We start from the raw sequence: 20,353 nt of genomic DNA on the forward strand, positions 1-20,353 counted from the left end.
AAATTCCAATAGACTTTCTTATTAAGTTACTAATCGGCTTTTGGGTGTCCACAGACAAATCTCCACTAACGTATAAACGTGCTTCAGTGTCTCTCAAAAAACCATTAACCAACCTACGTTGGTTCCTCTAATGTCTCTCCTCTGAAACCCTCACCCCACCTCCCCTTCCTTTCCTCCATATTAGACAAGCTAATTGAAAAGCAGTCTATATGCGGAGAAAGGGGAACGCTCTTACACTGTTGGTGGGAGTGCCAACTGGCGCAGCCACTCTGGAAAACAGTATGGAGGTTCCTCAAAAAGGTAAAACAGAGCTACCCAGTGCACCACGGAACCCAGTGGTTCAGTTGCTAAGCGTCTGCCTTCAGCTCAGGTCATGATCCCATGGTCCTGGGACCCAGCCCTGTGTCAGGCTCCCTGCTCTGCGGGAAGCCTGCCTCTCCCTCTCCCACTCCCCCTGCTTCTGTTCCCTCTCTCACTGTCTCTCTCTCTCTCTGTCCAATAAATAAAATCTTAAAGAGAAAAAAAAAGGATTAGAGCTACCCCTATGACCCGGCAATTGCACTACTAGGTATTTATCCAAAGGACACAAACATAGTGATTCAAAGGGGTACATGCACCCCAATGTTTATAGCAGCAATGCCCACAATAGCCAAACTATGGGAAGAGCTCAGCTGTCCATCAACCGATGAAGGGATAAAGAAGATGTGAGTCATATATAAAATGGAATATTACTCAGCCGTCAAAGAGAATGAAATCTTGCCACTTGCAACGACATGGACGGAAGTAGAGGGTAATTTGCTAAGCGAAATAAGTCAGTCGGAGAAAGGCAAATACCATGTGATTTCACCCACTTGTGGAGTTTAAGAAACAAAGCAGATGAACACAGGTGAAGGGAAGGAAAAATAAAATAAGATGAAAATTGACAGGGAGGCTAACCGTAAGAGACGCTGAACTCTAGGAAGCAAACGGAGGGTTGCTGGAAGGAAGGTTGTGGGGGGGGATAATTGGGTGATGGGCATTAAGGAGGGCACTTGATGTAATGGGCACTGGGTGTTCTATGCAACGATGAATCACTAAATTCTACCTCTGAAACTGCAAAAAAAAAAACTCTACATTTGCAACTTACTCCTTACCCTCACATTTGCTTCTTACCGCACTGATATCTGGAGTTTGGCCACATTATTCTTACTAAACCTGTTTAAGGTAAGCATTGACTTTCTTTCTTTCTTTCTTTCTTTCTTTCTTTCCTTTGTTTCTTTCTTTCTTTCTGAGGGGGCGAAGGGGGGAGAGCAGGGGAGGGGCAGAGGGAGAGGGAGAGAATCCCAAGCAGACTCTGCACTGAGCGGGGAGCCTGAGCAAGGTGGGTCTCCATCTCACGACCCTGAGGTCATGACCTGAGCCAAAATCAAAAGTCAGGCTCAACCAACTGAGCCGCCCAGACACCCCAAGCATTGGCCTTCAATTGCATTTCACTAATAACCTTGCAAAACCTCTCTGCAGTATTTGACGGGCTGGTCACTTCCCCTTTTTGAAATGCTTTGCTATGCTTTCATTTAGTCCATGTTCTTCCTTGGTGGAAACTCTTCTCCAGCTCCTTCTTAGACTGCTTCTTCCTCCCTACCTTTAATTTTTCAGGATTCCATCCCTTCTCCTTTTATATTCATTGAACAATTTTATGTGGACTGAAAACTACCATCTGTATGCTAAAAGCTGGTCCTGCACAACAAGTAGTTTGGAAGTAGTGGTCAACAAATGTCTGCATAAGGGGCCGAGCATCATGTTTGTTGCATGGTGGATTTAATACCGTGTGGGAATTCCCATGCTTTTGAAGGAAAGGAAAATTAACACTGAGTCTAAACAGTGGGACTCACGTAGGGATGCCTGGGTGGTTCCATCGGTCAAGCCTCCAGCTCTTGATTTCGGCCCAGGTCATGATCTCACGGTTGTGAGATCGAGCCCCGCGTCAGGCTCCACGCTCGGTGTGGAGCCTGATTAAGATTCTCTCTCTCCCTCTCCCTCTGCCCCACCCCACCCCCCATGAAACAAAAAAAAAGAAAAGAAGTAAGTAGTCACACATAACGAGCAATACATACCACATAGTAATGTTAACATTGGATTTGACCTTAGAATGATTGGTTGGGACGTTAAAAGGTGAGCTGTAAGCACTTCTTCTGAATTACACAAGACCCTTGCTACTTGGATTCGAACATACAACTAGGACATGACTTATCCCAAGACTAGCATTAATTAGTACAGGGGGCAGATTTCAACTGTACATTCATAAAAGTTTTCACTAACTACATCCAGAAAAATACCAACTGATTAGCCTAAAACAACCTCTAGCTAGCGGTTGAAGAATAGGGTTACGTTAAAATAGTTACTAAGTTTCTCAGAGTCCTCAGTCTCTCATGGTTCCTCTCCCCCTCCAATTGCCCCCAACTCCTTTCTCCTCTCCGTCTCCCCATGTCCTCCGTGTTATTCCTTATGCTCCACAAGTAAGCGGAACCATATGATAACTGGCTCTTTCTGCTTGACTTATTTCAAACTCAGCATAATCTGCTCCAGTCCCGTCCATGCTGATACAAAAGTTGGGTATTCATCCTTTCTGAGGGAGGCATAACACTGCATAGCGTATATGGACCACATCTTCCTTATCCATTCACCCGTTGAAGGGCATCTCGGTCCTTTCCACAGTTTGGCGACCGTGGCCATCGCTGCTATGAACGCTGGGGGTACAGATGGCCCTTCTTTTCACTACATCTGTCTCTTTGGGGTAAATACCCAGTAGTGCAATTGCAGGGTCATAGGGAAGCTCTATTTTTAATTTCTTCAGGAATCTCCACACTGTTCTCCAGAGCGACTGCACCAACTTGCATTCCCACCCACAGTGTAAGAGGGTTCCCCTTTCTCCACATCCTCTCCAACACACGTTGTTTCCCGTCTTGTTGATTTTGGCCATTCTGACTGGTGTAAGGTGGTATCTCAATGTGGTTTTGGTTTGAATCTCACTGATGGCTAATGATGATGAGCATTTTTTTCAGGTGTCTGTTAGCCATTTGTATGTCTTCTTTGGAGAAGTGTCTGCTCGTGTCTTCTGCCCATTTTTTGACGTGATTATCTGTTTTGTGTGTGTTGAGTTTGAGGAGATCTTTACAGATCTTGGATACCAGCCCTTTGTCTGTACTGTCATTTGCGAATATCTTCTCCCATCCCGTGGGTTGCGTCTTTGTTTTATTGACTGTTTCCTTCTTTTTTTTCCAGTGGAATTTTTCCTTCTTTATTGTGGTAACATACACATAATGTAACATTTACCATCTGAACTATTTTCAAGTGGACCATTTAGTGGTACTGAATACAGTCACAATGTTGTACAACCATCACTATCCATCTGCAGAATGTTTTCCATCTTGCAATATTAAAACTCTATGCCCATCGTTATAGAATATTTTAACTTGGAAAATTACAGAATAACAAAACATAAGGCTATAGAAAATTTAAATAATTATTATTCATAATCCCAATATAACACACACAGAGAGAGAGAGAGAGAGAGAGGACTATGAAAACAGCTTATATTCACTGTTTCGGGACTACAAATATCTGTGGTCCTACTTTAGACCACAAGGAAATGATTCATTAATTCTGTGGTTATGGAAAATAAAAACCTAAAAACCTTATTTAATCTTAAAAAAAAAATCCTTTCAAACTCTAGATGTTAAGTCACACTGGTATTAAATGGGAAACCTTGAGACGTGATAGCCTTGTTCATACAGGTATTTTCCTTTGCTGTGCAGAAGCTTTTGATCTTGATGAAGTCCCAAAAGTTCATTTTCGCTTTTGTTTCCTTGGCCTTTGGAGACGTATCTTGAAAGAAGTTGCTGTGGCCGATGTCAAAGACATCGTTCTCCTATGCCTATGTTCTCCTCTAGGATTCTGATGGATTCCTGCCTCACGTTGAAGTCTTTTATCCATTTCGAGTTTATCTTTGGGTACGGTGTAAGAGAATGGTCGAGTTTCATTCTCCTACACATAGCTGTCCAATTTTCCCAGCACCATTTATTGAAGAGACTGTCTTTTTTCCACTGTGTATTTCTTCCTGCTTTGTCGAAGATTATTTGACCATAGAGTTGAGGGTCCATCTCTGGGCTCTCTGCTCTGTTCCCCCGGTCTATGTGTCTGTTTTTGTGCCAGTACCATGCTGTCTTGGTGATCACACTTTGTAGTAAAGCTTAAAATCAGGCAACGTGATGCCCCCAGTTTTGTTTTCCTTTTTTTCAACATTTCCTTAGCAATTCGGGGTCTCTTCTGGTTCCGTACAAATTTTAGGATTGTTTGTTCCAGCTCTTTGAAAAATGCCGGTGGAATTCTTTTTTTGAAGATTTTATTTATTTGACAGAGAGAGAGAGAGAGAGAGAGATCACAAGTAGGCAGAGAGGCAGGCCGAGCGGGGGGGAGGGGCTGCGGCGGGGAAACAGGCTCCCCGCTGAGCAGAGAACCTGATGCGGGGCTCCATCCCAGGACCCTGAGATCATGACCTGAGCCAAAGGTAGAGGCTTAACCCACTGAGCCACCCAGGTGCCCCATGCCAGTGGAATTTTGGACTGGAACGGCATTGAAAGTATAGATTGCTCTAGGCAATCTATACACATTATATACACAATCTAGGCAGTAGAGACATTTTAACACTGTTTGTTCTTCCGATCCATGAGCATGGAGTGGTCTTCCAACTTTTTGTGTCTTCTTTCATGAGTGTTCTGTAGTTCCTCGAGTACAGACCCTTTACCTCTTTGGTTAGGTTTATTCCCGGGTATCTTATGGTTCTTGGTGCTATAGTAAATGGAATCGATTCTCTAATTTCCCTTTCTGGGATTTCCTTGTTAGTGCATAAGAAAGCAACTGATTTCTGCACACTGATTTTGTATCCTGCCACATTACTGAATTGCTGTATGAGTTCTAGTCGTTTGCGGGCGGAGTCATTTGGGCTTTCCGTATAAAGTATCTTGTCATCTGCGAAGAGAGAGAGTTTGACTTCTTCTTCTTCTTCTTCATTGCCAATTGGAATGTTATCTTTAATTTCCTTTTGTTGTCTAATTGCTGTTGCTAGGACTTCTCGTACTATGTTGAACAAGAGTGGTGAGAGTGGGCATCCTTGTCGTGTTCCTGGTCGCAAAGGGAAGGCTGTCAGCTTTTCCCCATTGAGGATGATACTCGCTGTGGGTTTTTCATAGATAGCTTTTATGAAGTTGAGGAATGTAGCCTCTATCCCTGTACTTTGAATTGTTTTAATCAGGAACGGATGATGGATCTTGTCAAATGCTTTTTCTGCATCAATTGAGAGGCCCATGTGGTTCTTCTCTCTTCTCTGACTGATTCGTTCTATCACATTGATTGATTTGCGAATGTTGAAGCACCCCTGCGTCTCGTGGATAAACCCCAGCTGGTCATGGTGGATAATCTTTTAAAGGTACTGTTGGATCCTATTAGCTAGGATCGTGTTGAGAATCTTGGCATCCATTTTCATCAGGGACAGTGGTCTGAAATTCTCCTTTTTGGTGGGGTCTTTGCCTGGTTTGGGGATCAGGGTAATGCTGGCTTCGTAGAAAGAGTTTGGAAGTTTTCTTTCTGCTTCCACTTTTTGAAACAGCTTCAGGAGAATAGGTGTTATTTCTTCTTTGAATGTTTGGTAGAATTCCCCAGGGTATGCTACCTGAGGGTTTTGGAGGGGAGGGAGGTGGGGGGTGTGGGGTGAGCCTGGTGGTGGGTATGAGGGAGGGCACGTATTGCATGGAGCACTGGGTGTGGTGCATAAACAGTGAATTCTGGAACACTGAAGAGAAATTCAAGAAAATAGTTATTAAGTAATGTTTTGTGGCTTATGTGATCTAGTTCAAGGTAACAGATTCACATTTGTACTGATATCTACCTATTTTAAAACATAAAACATAGGGGCACCTGGGTGGCTCAGTGGGTTAAAGCCTCTGCCTTCGGCTCAGGTCATGATCCCAGGGTCCTGGGATCGAGCCCCGCATCGGGCTCTCTACTCAGCAGGGAGCCTGCTTCCCTTCCTGTCTCTCTCTGCCTGCCTCTCTGCCTACTCGTGATCTCTGTCTGTCAAATAAATGAGTAAAAATCTTAAAAAAAAAAAAGAATTTGGGAATTTCAGTTTAAAACAAAAGACACCAATGTAAGACCAAATTAATCAAAAGACACCAATGTAAGACCAAATTAATCTTAAATTTGAATGGAAACAGCAGGAACTCATGAGTAGGAGCATGGGTTCATTTGGTATGAACTCTGATTGTCAGTATGGGCCCTCAAAGAAGTGTATTTCCTAGCTCTGTCCACTGCAAAGATCCGGAAGCAATGAACATTATCGGTTGCAACAATGAGAACCCCTAGTGCCCACCTTGCGATCTCTAGAAGAAACCAGAGGTCCTTGGAGAAATGGCTGGTTTCGGATCCAGGGCAGAATAAGGACGAGAAAAGTGTGGAACATCTTAGAGTATCCAAAAGTTAGGATATGTGTTGAAGTTATGTCAAAAAGACACCGGGAGGCATGTGAAGGGGCTCCCAATGTCCAAGTGTCAAGCAATGTGAGCCTCAGAAAGAATAATAACGGCAATGGTTTGGGTCACCAATACATTAATACCCATGAGTTCGCCGCGATACTGAAAGAGTCCCCAGACGATCCTTGTTCACTTTAAGAGACCAGAAGACAGCAACCCATCCCTCTGAAAGGGAAAGAATAAAGCAACAATTCTACCTTTCTTGTGTGAATTATATTTCAGGAAAACAAAGCAGTTCGTAGTTACCTTCCATAGGAGAATTCCAGCCAATAAATGGAGCAAGAACAATAAAGTAGGAAAATTACCATTTTACAGCACCCAATGAATTAATGGATCTACATAATAACCCTCAATGGCTGCCAAATATTTTACATAGAGGTTGATATACAGGGTGAGCATACACTATGGTTTTCCCTGGGGGCAAGTCCTGGTTTACATTGGTTGTCCTATACCACACCCTCCCTCGCTCTCAAACTTGTCTGCATTTAGATGATGCATTATATCACCACCCTAGTAACAGGGAACTTTGTACAGAATGAGGAAAACTAGTAGCACCTGAACCCACTGCTCAATCTTAATATTATCTGTATCTATATCTGTGTGTATATATATATCCATATATCCATATATATATATATATATATATATATATGGAGAGAGAGAGAGAGAGAGAGAGAGAGAGAGAGGCCCTCAGATATTAAGGATCTCCTGATGGGATGTGGAGATAGCTGGAAATGAGCCAACGGCAGAAAGTTCTTAAAGACTCAGACAGAGAGGAGGAGTGCCTGGGTGTCTCAGTTGGTTAAACGATCGACTCTTGGTTTGGGCTCTGGTCATGAGATCAAGCCCCATATTGGGCTCTGTACTCAGCAGGGAGTCCTCTTGAGATTCTCTCTCTCCCCCTGGCCCTACCCCTACTTGTGTTCTCTCTCTCTCCCCCCCTCCTTCTCTCTCTCTCTCTCTTTCTCTCTCTCTCAAATGAATAAATATGTCCTTGGGGTGACTGGGTGACACAGTTAGTTAAGCGACTGACTCTAGTTTTCGGCTCAGCTTGTGATCTCAGGGTCATGAGATCAAGCCCCGCATCAGGCTCTGCGCTCAGTGCAGAGTCTGCTTGAGAGTCTCTCTCCTTCTCCCCCTGCCCCTCCTGTCCGTTCTCTTGTTCTCTCTCTCTCTCTCATAAATAAGGAAATCTTAAAAAAAAAAGAGAGAGAGATTCAGGCAGAGAGGGAGCTACAAGGGCAAGAAGAAAGAGATTAGCTTCTCTGTTTAGTGCACTATTTCCTAGTGTCTCTTCTAAGAAAGAGATGTCTGTATATCAACTAGTGTTTGTTAGCACTTTTTAAATTCTTTAAAATATTTAAAATTTATGTATTTGACAGAGAGAGAGAGAGAGAGAGAGATCACAAGTAGGCAGAGAGGCAGGCAGAGAGAGGGGGAAGGCAAGCTCCCCACTGAGCAGGGAGCCCAATGCAGGGCTCCGTCCCAGGACCCTGAGACCATGACCCGAGCTGAAGGCAGAGACTTAACCCACTGAGCCACCCAGGTGCCCGTTTGTTAGCATTTACAAGGGGTTTTCACCTTGTATTACCAGTTGTCATAGTGCAGAGTCTCCTGGTCACCTCTTGTTGGTGACGGCTGTGAATGGGCAGAGTCCCTTTTGACACAGAGGAAGGTTTTCACAGAAAAGGACCCACGGACTTCTTATCACATTATATCATTAAAAAACCAACTGCTGCTTACTTGAGCAATGTGTGCCAATTTGTTCTATACTACTTATGTCCCTTATTTTTGTCATCCTACTGTCGGTTGTAAGCCTAGCATTGCAGGTAAGTCACACCTTTTAGAATGGCCACCTCCCCACAAGACAAGAGGACCATCGCTGGCAAGGATGTGAGAAAAGGGAACCATTGCGCAACTGTTGGTGGGATTGTAAGCTGGTGCAGCCTCCATGGAAAACAGCAGGGAAGAACCTCAGAAACTAAACAGTAGAACGACGGTACCATCCATCAATTCCACTTCCGGGTATATATCCAAAAGAAGCAAAAAGACAGGGTGAAACAGATATTTGTGTACCTGTGTTCAGATAGCATTAGCCACAGTAGATACAAGTGGAAGCAACCTAAGTGTCCATCAAGAGATGAATGGACAAGAACAAACAAACAAACAAACAAATTTTTAGAAGTGACATATACCTGCAATGGATCATTATTCATCTCTTTAAAAAGGAAAGAAAAACTGAGACATGCTACGATATGGACGAATCTTGAAGACATTATGCTCAGTGAGTTCTTCCAGTCACAGAAGGACAAATACTGTACGTATGAGGCATCCAAACTCATAGAGTATAGTGGTGGTTGCCAGGAGTCTGTCTGTTTATTTGACAGACAGAGATCGCAAGTAGGCAGAGAGGCAGGCAGAGAGGGAGAGGGGAAAGCAGGCTCCCTGCCAAGCAGAGAGCCTGATGTGGGGCTCGATCCCAGGACCCTGGGATCATGACCTGAGTTGAAGGCAGAGGCTTTAACCCACTGAGCCACCCAGGCACCCCTATTGAGGGTTTTTTTTATTTTTTAATCAAGCATGGATGCTGTGGGGCTCCTGGGTGGCTCCATCGGTTAAGCGTCCAGCTCTAGGGGCACCTGGGTGGCTCAGTTGGTTGACTGACTGCCTTCAGCTCAGGTCATGATCCTGGAGTCCCAGGATCGAGCCCCCCACCGCCCCCACCCGCCCCGCATCGGACTCCCTGCTCAGCAGGGGGTCTGCTTCTCCCTCTGCCCTTCTCCCTCTCTCATGCTCTCTCTCTCTTTCAAATAAACAAATGAAATCTTTTTAAAGAATAATGTTTAATATATATGTTAGAACGTGTGTGTGTGTGTGTGTGTGTGTGTGTAGATTGTAATATGTATGCAAATAATATATAATGGCAAATTATGTACAAATATATAAATAATTATAACGGCAAAATATTTTTTCCCCTTAGAATATCAGCCAAAGTTGCTTCGAGTACGTATTTACTCATTTGAGGTTGTCGGGGGATGAAATAAATGTCAACTGTTTGAACACTAAGTACATTATGTACCGATTATCGTCTCTGCGCTCTCACATAAAATTAGATGGCTTAGTATGAACACTGGAACTTTCATGGGGGACCTTTGGAGTACCTATTTTTGTCTCTATAGCTAATAGAAAACTTCCCAAATGAGGACCTTATTAGAGGTTTGGAACAGAACTTCAGACGCATATACCAACACCTGTTTGGCTTGAAAGGAAAGTGCTTTACAAACACACAAAATTGAGCAATTAAATTCTCCCTGTAATGTCAAATATTGGATAGTGGTGGGGGACTCATTTATTCCTGTATACACTGTTGCTGTTAGAAAATGAGATCTTATATGGGTTTATTTTAAAAAACTTGGAAAAACCTCAAAACAAACAGAAGGGTGGTGGTATATAGGGGTCAGAACTAACGTAAAACAGAACAAAACACCATGCAGAAAAAACAGGTGAAAATCCTTCCTCTCCTCCAAATGGGATTGTTTTGTTTTAAATGATACATGAAAACAATTTATTAATTCACAAAAAATACATTTAACTGACTTATCCCAAATATATTCTGAAACAATGTCATGTTTATTAAATGACATGCCCAAGTGAAGATGGTGTTATGTTATTAAATGTAAAAAAAGTGCCCATTACGGAAGCAAGTGTATAAGAATTAATTATTCAAGTTCCTAGTTCTCAAATGTAAAATCAACTTTCCGCATACTCAGTGAATATTAAACTTGAAAACAAAACCAAAGAACTGTAGGTGATTTATCTTTAAAGACAGATGTGAAATACTCAAACCATAAGCAATTAAGTGTATGTGCATATTAATGAAATACTTTCGATCAATCCTAACGGCAGGTGTCATTTAATAGTGAAGCAACACCAAGTAAATGACACTTTGATGTCTTTGTGGAAAGGACATACCTACAAACCCATGTCTCAGCACTGGTATTTATATATGTAGTTCTGTTCTCCCAGTGGTTTTAGGCAGTTCACTTTATTCAAAAACACAATCTCATGTTTACTTTCAATGATTTTTATAAGGCGGTAGAGTGCATTTTCTTCTGAAATCATATTTTTATTGGCATTGTCTCTGTAAACTAGTGAGTAAATACAAGCGGGTACACAGTTAAGATAGATTTTATATTGTTTATTTTTTTTTCCTTTCGAAAAGCAATGTAGCCTTCTTTCTGTACTTGTGCATTGAAACTTTGGGGACTGATACAGATCCACTGGGGCCAAGCCTAAAATTAAATCATCCTTATTGTTAAAAGTTAGTTGACAGTGTTAAGTACAAAAAGTCACCATTACTAATGAAGGACTGAAAGCTTAATGCATATAATTGTGGAACTGCTGCTGCCCACATAGCTGTTCAGGGTTTGGGGTTTGAACAGGAAAAGAGTCTTGCACATAACAAGAAAGCTATGATAAACAAGATGTACTGATTTCAACTCTAATTTTTAAACGACTACAACGTGGTTCGGCGTAGCTAATGTTACACTTGTACTGTAAAACTTAGGTTCCTGTTCTTTCTTCAAAGTCATCAGAACAACAAGGAATGAAGATGCTTTTGAACAATTGCCAGCTTTTGCCGTTGCTGTTTCAAGGAAGGGAATATTAAAGATTTGCATGTTATTTAGGTAATTGTTATATACGTTTTGGCAAACAAAATACCCCAAAGCTCACATCCCTCCGTAACACTTAAACCAAGTGTTCTTAATATTAAATATACACTACTTACAGCTTCCATCATAATTTTGTCTTGCAACTTGGTCATTTCTTCCCTAACTTCTCTTTGTTCATCAGCAAGAAGACGTTCATGCTCCTTCTCTAAGTCCTGCGTACTCTAAAACAAAAAGCCTTGTTCAGTTATAAATCACCACTTTTCATCTCATGCTCCAAACACGTAGAATTAAAAATTTCAAGGGGTGCCTGGGTGGCTCAGTCAGTTAAGCCCCTGCCTCTGGCTCAGGTCATGATCTCAGGGTCCTGGGATCGAGTCCCACATCTGGCTCCCTGCTCAGTGGGGAGTCTGCTTCTCCCTCTCCCTCTGCCCTTCCCCCTGCTCATGCACTTGCTTGTGCTCGCTCACTCGCTCTGTCTCTCTCTCTGTCCCCCCGACCACCCCCGCAAAAATAAGTAAATAAAATCTTTAAAAAATCAAATTTCGAAAGTAACAATTCTTAATATTCAAAGGATGCTCATTATTTATTCCAAATAAAATACTACACCTAATACATGGAGATCAAAATACCCACTTAAGAAATTTTTTAAATGTTGTGTTTGAGTCAAATATAATTATTACAGAGACACGGCGGTAGTACACTTTGCTCGAAAGAATGGGTTATAAACAGTTAAGGTCAAGGTGGAGGAAAGAAAAGAAAAGGACTGACAGTCTCATAGAATGAAATACCATAATTTCAAAACTCTCTAATAAGCTTTCTAAACACCACGGAACAGTGCACTTATAACGAGTAAAAATCACTGTAACATGATCCCATTGGCGGGAATAAAATGACCTGTAACACGACCTCTTTAGGTGATGAAAAAACAAACACGTTCTGAATCTTTAATCTTCATTTAGCAAATGGTGATCTAGGGCATACTACGTAAAAAGTACCGTTAAGGGCTGTGGAGGAATTTGAAAGTGAATGCACGATCTCTTCCTTCCCTATTCCAGTGAGAATAAAAAGACATGCAAATGAAAACGACACGATTAAGGAAACCCAACTTGCCATGACTGTGTACTGGAAAATAAAATTGATTCTGATTTCATTGGCAAAAGAATAAGATTTCAGTAGGTAAAGGGAAGAGGGAATTGAAAGTACTCTAGAAACAAGGAAGTAAGTCTAGTGAGTGGGTTAGTTGGTGAGTACTGGAGGGGTGGGAGGAAAAGGAGGAATATAAGTATAAAACTACAAAGGGGGTCTTGCTACAGGGCAGACGTTGAATTCCTGAGTGTTTAAAATGGGAAGCTAATGACAGGTTTTCAGGAGGGAAGGTATACATTTTGGAACATCATATTGCAGAACTGTGAAGGATGGGCTGAAGAAGAGAGAACTCAGATGAGAGTTTAATAGTATAAGCAGGAAAGGATGAGATCCTGAACTAGGGCAGTGGCAGCGGGAATTCAAAGAAAGATATTAAGGTACAGTTACAGAGGTAAAGGACACCTCCCACACCCCTCCTCCCCCACCCAACCCCGCCCCCGCCCACACACACACCAAGAAAAAAAAGGGGGAATGTGCAGGATTCCATTGCCTCCTAAATAAGTATATATCTGCACGAAGAAGAGGTCTGTGTCACTGAGAGCAATTTGCTAATGTGCAAATATCACAGCAGATCATTCTCAGTTTACATTTAGTCCTCTTCTCGCTCTTTCATTCTGTTATACATTTAGACCTTTCCTTAGGATTTTAAGCATGCACATAAAGTCATTATTAGTCCAATATCCCAAAAGCAAATATGCCATAAAGCACTCATGTAACACATTTGAATATGAGAGTGTGTTTATGCATCAATTACAACTGCCTACTCATATTTAACAGAAACCGTTAATACAAGTCAAAGACACGTAGGAGTGATTTATAGACTTCCCGAGTCTCCACTACATATTTATTGCTGATCTCCTCCAGACTGATTGTTGAGCAAAAAATTATGATTGAAGTGTTAATAAAGTACCAGTTTTCTTCATAGTACCTGTATTTCTAGGTAAGATTCCCACTTTACAGTTCCCTGTTTTAAATGACTCCCACAAAACTATTAATTAACCCTAAAAATAAAAACGCATTTGCCAGTTATGTTAAATCCAAAACAATGAATTTCAAATGGAAAATGTTTAACAATATACATGCATAACCTAAATGTTTCCTCCCCATAGATTTGGAAAGAAACAAAGTATCTTCCACTTTTATATACATATTGTGTGTTTTTAAAAAATATTTACTTACTTATTTCAGAGAGAGAGAGAGAGCGCATGTGCACATGCACGTGGGAGGAGGGGAAGAGGGAGAGAATCTTCAAGCAGAGTCCCCGCTAAGCAGGGAGCATGAGGCGGGGCTCAATCCCACAATCCACGAAATCAGAACCCACGACCTCAGCGAAAACCAGGAGTCGGTTGCTCAACCGACTGAGCCACCCAGGCGCCCCTTCACGTGATGTTTCATAAGAATATATTGTGTTGCCAAATACAACAGACCTCTGAGAATTGCTCATATAACTTTTTAATTTTTTGCAGTCTCTGGTTCTGAACCACTCTAGCTTGTTGAAGAAGCTTTCGTTGCTCTTGGAACATACCCTAAAATAGAAAAGGGTGATAAAATGTGAGTAACATTTAATACTTATAAAACATCACTACACATCAAGTTTGAAAGGAGTATTCTTTAAATCAATACTTGTTAACATTTCCTGTTTTAACAACTTTTTGTGACCAAGTTTAGGTTATTGTGTTCACCACTAATATACAAAGACAATACGATGATCCTACCTAGTAGCCATTAAGTAGGAGATTGTCTTTCTCACCCATATTGAAAACACGTTTTAATTTTTTACTTCAAAATCCACAAATGACCTTTCCAATAATGTGTTTACCACAGGTAGGTAAAAATCTATACAACAATCCTTCCTAACAGTAGTTACGGAAGAAATATTCTTTCTTTCTTTTTTTCTTTCTTTCTTTCTTTCTCTCTCTCTTTCTTTAAGATTTTATTTATTATCAGAGAGGCAGAGATCACAAGTAGGCAGAGAAGCAGGCAGAGAGAGAGGAAAGGAAGCTGGCTCCCTGCTGAGCAGAGAGCCCGATGCGGGGCTTGACCCCAGGACCCTGGGATCATGACCTGAGCTGAAGGCAGAGGCTTTAACCCACTGAGCCACCCAGGTGCCCCTGTTCTGGACCATTTTAAATAAACTTATTATATATGATCTCATTTAATCCTCAAAACAACTCTACGAGGCAAGTACTCTTTTTTTAAAAATTTTTATTGGGGTATGTTAGTCACCATACACTACATCATTAGTTTTTGATGTAGTGTTCCAAGATTCATTGTAGCACCCTTATTATGTCTCGTCTCCTTTCATGGGTGAGGAAGCTGAGTGAGGTGCAGAGATAAACAATTTGTCCCTGATTTCACAGCTAGTATGGGTTAACCAGGATTGGTCCCCCCACCCCTCCAAATGGTTCCAGAGTCCAGGCTCTTGACCACTGTACTATACTGTTTCTCCACTTTCCCCCCAACATTCAGCCTGGGTGGCTCAGTGGGTTAAGCCACTGCCTTCAGCTCAGGTCATGATCTCAGGGTCCTGGGATCGAGTCCCGCATCGGGCTCTCTGCTCAGCGGGGAGCCTGCTTCCCTCTCTCTCTCTCTCTGCCTGCCTCTCTATCTACTTGTGATCTCTCTCTGTCAAATAAATAAAATATTTAAAAAAAAACGTTTAAAAAAAAAAAAAAAAAACTCTTTCAGGATTAACATCCCGTTGATCCTACGACTTTTCATTGTCCCCAGTCCCCACTCTCATATTCTCCCTTTTCCTCCTTCTCGGCTTAAAGTCCATGGCCAATCATTATACCCATGCGCTTGCACACGTACGTACCTTGCCTCCCTTTCCCTCTGTCAATCTGCCTGGCAAAATCGCAACCCTGGAAAACCCAACTCTCCAGCTGCCCTGCCACAACCATGCAGAGTGGTCTCACTTTAAATTCATGATCACTATGACACTAACCTAAATTAAACCCATAATGCTTCTTGGCAGTGATATTTCCCTAGTCCGTTTGCTGGCCCGCTCTCAGGAAACAATTCCAGGACTCTTCTCTGGCCCCTAAAGGGAACACCTCCTCCACCACTCTCACTCTTAACGGGTGACCTTCCTGTATCACTAAATAGACAGAAGCAATCCAAATAGAACATCCAGTCTCCCACCGCCACACCTTCTACCCACATTTACCCATCTGGGCTCGTGGACTCTACATTCTCTCCTGTGTTTTTGCATGACCTATTGCTACTTGAGACTTTGGTACAACAAATAAATCAATTTTAAAGCCAAGGCTGATACCAACAGCTAGTTTTTCTTCTTGTTCCTGGGCTTTCCGCATGTCTGCATCCCACTCCCAAAACAAAGTCAGAAACTGCCGCGAATACTTGAGACGAAGATTCTGCCTGTAAACCACAGCAACAAGCACTGTCATACTTCAAGAAGATATGAAAATCTAACCATATTCAAAACAAAACTGATTCGACACAATTTACACTATAAAAGGAGAAGGCAGTAATAGCACAATGGCGGCTGAAATAGTCTCATGGGAAACAGAAAGGGTACATGAACAATTTACTCTTATTCCAAAAGTATTGTTCCTAACTGGCCAACATATAAGCTCTCTCATATGCCTTACCTCTTAAAAACTAGTGAGGATTTACTGTGCTATCAGTTTCCCAGAAGAATTCATTTTATCTAAAAGCAGTTTACTTTTCATTTCTTCTTACTGAAGAACATGTATGTTCTGATACGATAAGTAGATTCAATAAGGATATCGTATGCATTTGTCATAGAAGACTTCCAAACAGGAATATTTCACTTAAATATTTCCCCTCTTTGGTACAACAATGATTTTTAAGAAAGAACAGTGAACACGAGTTAGCTAAAATAGGCAAATTATTTATAATATAAGATTAACCTTTTCTACATAACTGAATACAGTTAACTATCACAAGAATAATGGTTTAAGACACTTACCCGAAGCTCGGGTAGTGTAGGTCTAGAATAAATATGAATTAATGTTATAGGAAGAAAACTCAATTGTTATTTGAAAGGGAGGAAAGGGTCATCTTTACGGGCTTCTAGGAGATACCTCTCAATTCTGTTAAGGAGTGAGGTTAACAGAATTAATCCGCTTAGAAAAAAAATCAAGCAAAATCTATTTTTTACTGGAAAATTCAATATAATAGAATTTGTCTTAGGTTATTTGCACCAGTGAATACTAAGAAATGATACAAATGTCATCGTGACTTGAAAAAGCAACAACAACAACGTCACCTTTCTTCTTGCTGTATCTTCCAAACATGCTCAATTTTTTCGTTGGTGGTTTTGACAGAAGCTTTTGTGTTCATTTCGAACATTGTTCTCTTTGCAAGAAGAGCCTGTTTAATGTCAGCTGTATAGAGAATATTCATTGACATTGAGCGTTGAAAATTATTTTGTTTTCATATATACAAATCAATATGGGTAAATTTTGCCTCGGCAATATGCAAAGACATTCGAAATTCATAATACAGACATCATAAATGTCCAATCACTGTGTTGTATACCTGGAACTAATATAATATTGTATGTCAGTTACACTTCAAGAAATAAAATAAGTAAAATAAAAATTATAACGCAGGCATCATTTCAAAAAGCAAGATTTGCTCACCGTTTTCTGTAAAATCTTCTCTAGTACTAGTATCCCAATTCTAACTTTTCTAAATGCAGGTCACCTTTTAGTTTAGAGATAGTGGAAAGGGGATAATAATAAAAATATTTTCCATTATCAAAACGTGTATCGAGAATCCCAAAGACAGACTTTAATTTCCTTGTGAGAAAACAGCTAAAAGGCAAGTTTTTCTAAATTTATAATATACCCGCCAATTCAAGGGACATGTCTAGATGGATTGTCATTAGGATGCGTTATATAAAATGTGCAATTTTCTTAAAGATGATCCTCAGAAGGATGAAAATAATTATATCGCACATTTAAAAAAATTCTTTTTCAAGCAGTCTAGTGAGTGATGCTTTTAACCGTGTTCTACTAAAAGAGACAAGGGCTGTAGGTGTAAAAACCCTAATTTAAATAAATGAATCCAAAAACATTTTTAAAATATTCTCACGGAGCTTTTTACATAACACTTTTATGCAGTAAGGGCTGCATTTCACAGAATCTTAATACTTCAACTAAATCCTTTGCGAATCCTATGATTTGACTTTACGGATCTACAATCAGTAGTTATTTTTCAGTAGTCATGAAGGATCTGCTCTATAACAAAATATTTTACACACCCGGAATCCATCTATAGTAAGAAGTGTATTAGAGAGCTCCCAAAGCCAGCTCTTTGTGACCACCAAATAGAGCAAAGCTTTCAAGCCATACTTGCTTGTAGGGTTGATCTCCATGGAAGAGCCGCAAATTGACTCGGACTCTGCTAAGTGTACTGTCCTGTAGCGCAGATGGTGTAACCGGCATCTGACAGAACAACATAAAACTTGGGAGTTTGGGTGTGATTATATATTTCTCACTAGCTGGGAGAGTTCTTTAGTTTGCAGCTACATGGTTTGCTAATGAAAAATAACAATAAAGAATTTTTTGTTTGTTTGTTTTTTAGAGGATTCAATTTGTGCTGCTACTCCAAAGACAAGGACACCGGAAAGCCATGACAAGTAATTAAATTAAGAAAATTTAAAATCGACATGAAAAATTGGCATATCACCTAATCTCTGTACACAAAAGGAGGTATGCACTTTTCTTCATTTAATTTATATTAATTGATATGAAATGTAAATGTGTGTAAAATAATAGCATCATTCTTACCTCATCAATGTTAGTACCATTTTTACTTTTCCACATCAACAATGGAAAAGGTCAGTAAAGAAACTTGCAAAGTTGAATCACACTAAACACTTGTATAATATCCTACACACGAGAACAAGGCATTAAAATCAGCGTTGCAGACCCCTCGTTAACATTTTCATTTATAAAAGCCGTATGGTTTAAAACTATTCTTTTTTTCACTGCAAATATCATTTAAGCGTACCTCCTAGTCCTTGCAGCATCTTCCGCACTTCATTCCTGTGAAGATGTTACATCAAACATTATTAAGGACAAACAGAGATCATATTTGTTTCGGAGGAAATGTCTCATTCTGGGATTTTACAGAGAATAATCGTTAGGTAAGCCAGGTTGACTTGATCTGGCCAGTGGAAATACTATGAGCACATTACCCGACATCTTCCTCAAATGTTTCTGCAGAAGGCCTTTTTCGCCCCCGTTCGTGGGTTACTGGATTGTTTCCTGCGTTGAAATAAAAGCGGAAAACGTTTTAAAATGAAGTATGGTGGTGGCGAGTGATGCGATGAGCGCCGGTTGTTCTAGGCAACAGACGAATCGCTGATGAACGTTATATCACAAACCAACGGTGTACTACAGGTTGGCTAATTGAATTTAAATTAAAAAAAAAAAAAAAAAGACAAAACAGAACAAAAAAACGACAAAGTGTGGCATTTGGGGGTCAGTTTTCGGGGAGCAATATCCTCAACCGTGGAGCTCTTCAGGCCTCCCCCGTGCAACCACAAGGTTTTTAAGGCAGGCATAGGAAAGGAAGCATGCCCGTGCAAGGCCCGATGCAACTAGATCAGGGACCAGGACCACGCGACGGAGACAGCATTACAAGTCTTTCAAGGTTGATGCCAGAGTACCTCACCCAGCAGGTGTGAGAGATTTTGGAAAGAAGGACTGCGGGGGGAGCAGAAGAGCGGCTATCTACGCCTCTGTAATCCCGGTCTGGGACAGGAGGATCAAGGGGGCAACCTCCGGTACCTGCAACTGCTTTTTACATGCGCGTGCGCGCGGGGACGCGCGTGCACACACACACACACACACACACACACACACACCCCGCACACACACACTACACACACACACACGCACGCACGCACGCGCGAGGAATTTACTGTTTGCAACGCTGAGGACTCCGAAGCAGTGACCTGCCCCGTGCGCCGTATCTACACGCGCTATCTCTGCAAAGGTGTGGGACAGACAGTACCTGCAACCTCTGGCCCGCTCAGCTGTCTTCTCTCCTGTCTCCCCAGGTCATAGGCTGCCATGCCCTGAGCCTCCACGGGGGCCTTCGCAGCCCTCCCCAGGCGCTTGCTCCCAGCCGGCGGCATCCCGAGGTGTCTTCCGAGCTCTCCTGCGCCCTGTGAGCGCAAACACGTGTTAAAGAAATGGGGACATGTTCAGGGAGCGACGCCAGGCAAGGGTCCCCTGCGCAGATCAGAGTGTGTGTGTCCTCATGTCTCTGGTTGGCCCAGGAGGGGGCGAAGACGATGCGGCTGGTGGACCCCTCTCCCCCGCCTCCCCGTTCCCCACCCTCACCCCCAGCCCCACCCCCACCCCCGACCCTTCAGCGCTCCTGGCTCCGTGCTCAGCCCCGGCCCCGGCCCCGGCCCCGGCCCCGGCCCCGGCCCCGACCCAGGGCATGCGACCCGACCCGGGACATCGGAGTGTCCGGACCTTCCGCCACATTCTTGCTCCTGCCTTGGGACAGAAGCCGTCCCCACCCCCTTCGGGGCCCGCCGGACCCCGTGCTGGTCTGGAGGCCCCGCCGGGCCCGGGACAAAAACAAGGGTCCCCTTGGAATGGATGGGGAATAAACCGTTCCGCCCCTGTCCGGGGACGGTCAGGTCTAGTGGTGGCGGGGGCGGCTCCTCGACGCTCCTTCTGGACCCCCGGACGACCTCAGGGGACCAAACTGTCCTGCCGGGTCGGCCAGGCAGGAGGGACAGAGGCAGACGGCCCCTCCTCACCAGCTGTGACCGACCCTCCCAGGAAGTGGGGACCGACGGACCCGCTCCCCGCCCGGCCGGCCCTGCCGGCCCTGCCCTCAGGGGCCTCGTCGTGTCCTGTCGGAGCCCCAGAGGACCCCGCGGGCACATCACGTCAGAGGTGAGCCCGGCCGCCGCTGCCCCACAGCCTGGTCCCCTCACGTCTGAGGAGA

The 20,353-nt window shown here is 42.6% G+C and overlaps 1 protein-coding gene across 1 annotated transcript; it reads right to left on the minus strand.

Moving 5' to 3' along the window:
• Positions 1-11,157: 11,157 nt before the first annotated feature.
• On the minus strand, positions 11,158-19,523 carry LOC123935503 (synaptonemal complex protein 3-like). The gene is made up of 8 exons (XM_045996395.1): positions 19,400-19,523; positions 18,579-18,648; positions 18,392-18,426; positions 16,641-16,758; positions 15,667-15,766; positions 13,813-13,911; positions 11,356-11,460; positions 11,158-11,211 (listed from the first exon to the last, which is right to left on the minus strand). The coding sequence occupies exons 1-8, from the start codon at positions 19,521-19,523 to the stop codon at positions 11,158-11,160; spliced, it is 705 nt and encodes a 234-aa protein (XP_045852351.1).
• Positions 19,524-20,353: the final 830 nt, after the last annotated feature.

The sequence above is a fragment of the Meles meles genome, chromosome X, assembly GCF_922984935.1.
Source record: "Meles meles chromosome X, mMelMel3.1 paternal haplotype, whole genome shotgun sequence".
NCBI classification, from domain to species: Eukaryota; Metazoa; Chordata; class Mammalia; order Carnivora; family Mustelidae; genus Meles; species Meles meles.

Bases quoted from the DNA above. Each gene is read 5' to 3' on its own strand.
- LOC123935503 (XM_045996395.1), bottom strand. From the start codon at position 19,523: ATGCCGCCGGCTGGGAGCAAGCGCCTGGGGAGGGCTGCGAAGGCCCCC. The intron at 13,912-15,666 runs GTTGGTATCAGC...TTTCTATTTTAG, and splicing joins AACAAGAAGAAAAACTAGCT to GGTATGTTCCAAGAGCAACG. The intron at 11,461-13,812 runs GTCTGTTGTATT...TTTTTGTTTTAG, and splicing joins TATATGAGCAATTCTCAGAG to AGTACGCAGGACTTAGAGAA.